The 5,318-nt window shown below is 38.6% G+C and overlaps 1 protein-coding gene across 1 annotated transcript; it reads left to right on the top strand.

Annotated features, from left to right (window-relative positions):
* Positions 1–362: 362 nt before the first annotated feature.
* On the top strand, positions 363–4,133 carry LOC311497484 (CD209 antigen-like protein C; the record flags this gene model as incomplete). Its single annotated transcript, XM_084557805.1, has 6 exons — positions 363–420; positions 1,105–1,182; positions 2,879–3,049; positions 3,139–3,299; positions 3,408–3,523; positions 3,593–4,133. 6 exons carry the CDS (start codon positions 363–365, stop codon positions 3,714–3,716), a joined length of 708 nt encoding a protein of 235 aa, XP_084413931.1. The 3' UTR covers positions 3,717–4,133.
* Between the last annotated feature and the right edge of the window lie 1,185 nt (positions 4,134–5,318).

Below are 5,318 nucleotides of genomic sequence, written 5' to 3'. Positions count from 1 at the left end.
GAATCTCTAGACTGACCTGCCCATCCATCCCCAGCTGGTCATATTTTTTACGTCAGCATCTGTGCTGCTTTTTTGAATAACCACTGGCTGTATATACTGGGAAATAACTCAACTGTTTGTGTGGATCAGCTGCTTCTGTGGTGCCAGAGGAGGCTTCTCTTTCAGCTGCACCAGCCATGCTGTATGCCGTAAACAGCACGTCAGCTGACAGCTGTCGTAAAACTTTTTTCCTGAGCTCGGGTGAATGTCGCTATTTCCTTCCAGACTGAACGAAACTCATGTCTACGCTCACAGGCACATAAACAGGCACAACGCTAATTACAAGGTTACTTCTCTAAAAATACCACGTAAAGATTTTATCCATGGCAGAGGAGGTTAATTACGCTTCAGTTGTATTCAGATCTAAGGAACAATCTGAAGGTAAGTTAAGTTTTTAAGTAACTTTAAAAATATCAGTCTTTTTGGTACGGATAAGAGTCAGCGTATTTGTTTATATGATTACCCAAGTCAGAGTCTGAATTAACCCATAACTATACGTGACAAATTTAAAATCCAGTTTTTGGTTTACTGTCCATGAAAAGAAAAGCCAAACTTGATTAAAATGTTTTCTCTTTAGAAAAGATAAATTCTCTGGAAAGGCCAGTATCAGCTTTATTTGAATGATGCTTAATTTCAAATACTTGAGGTGTGATACTGTTTCAGAATGACAAATAACTGTATCTGCTTCTTCAAACTTGTAACATATTGATGTAAAAGACATCAGCACACCCAGGGCTTTCAGCTCTGTTGCATTCACGTGCCACTTGTTTATGCCTTAAAGCTGGTCCAAATTTAAGTTTGAATGTGCAGATTCCTTTTTTTCATTCAGTTGGAACTTTATAACGCCTCAGCCAAATCTGACAACTGGGTTTTTCCTTCTATCTTTGAATATCTTACTAAATGAAAAGAATCTCTTCATTAATCAGTCTTACCTGCATTTGTGAGAAAATGTCATAATCTTGTCATATCACAAATCACACATCGTGCTTAAAAATATGTTAAGAGCTTTTTCTTATGTTGTTGAAGTTTACGAATCCTACACTGATTAACCTTTAAACCCTTCAGCTAAAAACGACGAGCAAACTGTGTACGATGAAGTCAAGGTGCAAAATAAAGCAACTGTGCAAACTCTTGACATAAAGGGTAAGTAAAGAGCTGTGGACATTTTCAGTAATACTGCAAGGATTTCTTTTACTGTTATCACTGTGAGCCTACTACCATTAACCAACAGGAACTAATTTACAGGCGAGCAGGCCGTGTGTGATGAAGTCAAAGTGGACAGTGAAGCAACCTCTGTGACAAATGGTAAGCTGCAGGGGAAACGCACACATGCAGATGGGAAAGTTTCAACTACATTCAAGCTTTACAGAGATAATGATAAAAGGGCTCTAACTGCTCTCTCCATTTACTTCCTGTTCCATGTTAGTTTTAACCTTGATGCACAAGAAAAATCTAATGTGCGGTTTATGCTTCTGCGTCAATTTGATGCTGCAGCTATGTGTTGGAAGAATGCAAAGTTAAACTGTGGAGTTAACTGAAGAGGTTCAGAGATACAAACATTTATATGACTCGTCCAAAGTTTCAGTCGCCATTGTTGAAAGTGAAGCAGGAAATGGAAAGTGAATCAGGAAGTAGAAAAAAGAAATGAACCCGACTGGCAAAAAAAGACAGCGCCAACTACCATTTAGGTGATGTTTTTACAGAGTGGCTTAGGCTATGTGTGTAGGTTATGACGTCTATGTCAGGCAGAGGTATAAACTACACTTAAATCTCATTTGTATCATGGGAATGAGAAGATCGGGGAGTTTTTGGAATTCTTTAAATCTTGTTCAAAAGTGTTGGACAAAAACTTCAACTACAAGTAATACTGCAGCAACTACTACTACTACTACTACAACTAAAAGCCTCTGACAGATTCGTCACTTTTGATGTTACTGAAATAAAAACACTTATCTGCACTATATTCTGACATTTCTATTATGAAAAAATACAAAGGGAATAAACAAAGGGCATTAAAAATAAATATTGTTCATAGTTTCCTCTGCAGTTGAAGACTTTCTGATTGTTTGAGCGGCAAATAATGTTTTATATTGTCCCTTCATAATGTCTGCTAACAAAATAGTGTAAATGGATTCTAAATATAGTTTTTAGTTGATCTGATACTCAAAGTTCTGCTTTTTGACTGTGTTGTGAGTAACCCCAGTTATTGAAATGTGTGGTTTAACAGGATTCTTGACAGACAAGAAAGCAGACAGCAGACGTCAGCACTGTCAGCAGTTGGCATGTTGTTTTGGGATTATTTGTGCCATCTTGTTGTTGGGCATCATAGTATTCTGTGTCTACCGTAAGTATGTGAAGAAAGCAATCCATACATGAACCTCCAACAGATCCTGAAGAAGTCATTTCTTCTGTAACAGAAATCTACATCAGCCTGTTGCTCGGGTTATTGGAAAGTTTCTTTTTGTAAATGAATTGACACAGTATTTAACATGGAAATGTACTTATATGTTTTATTTTCTGTACAGTGTGAGCTATTATTTTATAGTCCACATACTGTATGTCTTTTGTAAAATGCACAATGCAGTTGTTTGAAAAGTATCACGCTAAATACTTAAGCCTGCTCATAGGTTTCTCAGCACTGAAAATCAGTTTGAAAAGACAAAAATATGTCACTTGTAAGAACAGACAATAGAAACAGGAAATAACTAATGAACCAATCTGCATTATTACTTACTCTTAAAAGGGTCATTTTCATTTAGCAGTTGCTTTATTATTTCACGACAATGACTGTAGCACTTAAAAGGAAAGACAATGACTCTACCTGACTGTATTGTTACAGATATCAAAAGCCTGAATGATGAAAACCTGAACCTCAATATGCAAAACAAGGAGCTGGAAATGGAGAAGAAAAACCTAACAGAACAAATTCACAAAATGGAGACAATACTGAATGAGCCCAACATCAGCCGAGCTCAGTGGATCATTGAAACCTACTGCCTCAAAAATGAAGGTATGTTCACATCCCATCACTTGCAAAATAACTGATAATAATCTAAAACTCTGCAGTGACTGTTTATAAGTTGGTCTCTGTTGTTGCAGCAAAACAGTGTCAACCTTGTCAGCATGAGTGGCTACCCAACCAGTCCAGCTGCTATGCGATTAATAATCCTGATACTGCTGGTCAGAAAACCTGGGAAGACGCTCGAGAAGATTGCAGAGGAAAGAGTTCAGATTTGGCTGTTGTAGATAATGATGAAGAGGTAACAACAACTATTATGAGATGAAAATGTATTCTCTCCAGATCTGAACACACTTTAAATATCTCTGATAACACTTTTTCTGCTTTCTTTGTTTTTCGTTTTCCTAAGAATTATATCAATACAATCAACTGGGCCAAGGAAGGGACCAATAGATACTGGATTGGCCTGAGAGCAGTAGATGGGAAATGGAAGTGGGTCGATGGAAGTGATCTGACTGATCTGAAGTAAGAGACTCTTTTCTTCTTTTCGATCACAAAATCTGTCTGGATCTAACTGACATTTTTTCCCCTCAGCTCCTTGAACCAAAAGCCTCCAAGCGGTCAGTGTGTAATTTTTGTCATTGGCAATGGATGGAAATCAGTGAACTGTACAGATAAGAACCAATGGATCTGTGAAAAGAAGGCTTTATCTCTTTAAACTGCAGTTGAACTACAGTAGGTTACTAGGGTTAGTGGTTAGATCCCAGAATATGCCACATGCTGAAGTGTCCATGAGCAAGACACTGAACCCCCAGTTGCTCCCAGTGTGTGGCACTGGTGTGTGAATGTGTGTGAGTGAATGGGTAGATGTGTCTGTGACTGTAAAGCTCTTTGAGTACCAATAGGTAGAAAATATATAAAATAATATAAAATCAAGAATATTTACCATTTTAATATAATCACATGTAAGTAAATGAACTCAAAAGACTTCTACTGTTGTCAATGCTTGGCAAAATTAATTCAGTTAAGATGAACATTCTTCCAAAATTTCTATATCTTTTTCAATGTATCCCTCTATTTTTGCCAAAATCATATTTTAAATCTATTGATCAAGCGGTCATTTCCTTCATATGGAGTGGAAAGACTCCTAGGATTAGGAAGTCCCTCTTACAGCAGTGCTCACTTAGTGGTGGACTGTCTTTGCCAAATTTTATGTATTATTACTGGGCAGGAAAATATCCATAAACTTCTGTTTTGGGTACGTAACCCCCAACCCCTGTGGTGCCAACTTGAGTTGAGGTCATGTGTGTCGTCCTCCCTCCCGGCTCTTCTCTTCTCATCACTTCCGACATCTCCCTCTCGTTACACAGACAACCAAATTGTCTGTAACTCCTTGAAAATTTGGTATCAATTCAGGCGCCATTTTAAGTCATACTCCCCCTCGACTCTTATGCCAATAACCCGCAATCATCTTTTTCCACCTTCTTTTCTAGACACTGCATTCCAGTTGTGGGAGAGAAATGGTATACAGACGTTCAATGACTTATACATAGGTGGAGTTTTGGGTAGCTTCACAGACCTATCTGCCTCACACGACTTGCCTAAAGCGCACTCATTTAGATACTTTCAAATTAGGCACTGTGTCTTAAAAACGTTTTCTGACTTCCCCGCTTTACCCTCTAAGCAGCCATGGGAAGACCTCTTTAAACTCCAGCCTAATCAGAGGTCACTTGTTTCCCACATTTATCGGGCTCTTCTGTCGTTTAACACGGAGCAGTGCTCTAAAAGTGCTGCTGCCTGGGAGCAGGAGCTGGGTGTGGAATTTGAGGAAGATTTCTGGGAGAGAGCCATTAATAGAATACGTAATTCTTCATCATGTGCCCGTTTGGGCCTGACTCAGTTTAAAATTGTTCAAAGACTGCATCTGTCAAGTTCAAGGCTATCAAAAATATACCCTGACACTGACTGCGTTTACATGGTCTTTAGTATCCCGATTTTGAGGCTTATCCCGGCTTTGAGCATATTCGGGATATGGTGTTTACATGGAACACAGAGAAACCCGGTTATTCATATCCCCGTATACATGATAAATAACAGTATCCCGTTTTCCGATCGCTGCATCCTATCTGCGCATGCGTGTTTTACGTCTTTTTCAATGTTTTCCAACGCGACCTAACTTGTTCAACGGAGTGAGGTGGAAAACCAGCGTCACGTAGCTTTTCCACAACAGATTTGAATACATCAGCATGTCGGTGTTTTCTGCCATCTAAACACGTCGTTATGTTTAGTTCTTCCATTACTTTAAGGGAAAATTCTGTCT

The sequence above is a fragment of the Chelon labrosus genome (genome assembly GCF_963514085.1).
Source record: "Chelon labrosus genome assembly, chromosome: 12".
NCBI classification, from domain to species: Eukaryota; Metazoa; Chordata; class Actinopteri; order Mugiliformes; family Mugilidae; genus Chelon; species Chelon labrosus.
The sequence above is the reverse complement of the archived record's forward strand: the minus strand, read 5'-3'. Positions and strand labels throughout refer to the sequence as shown.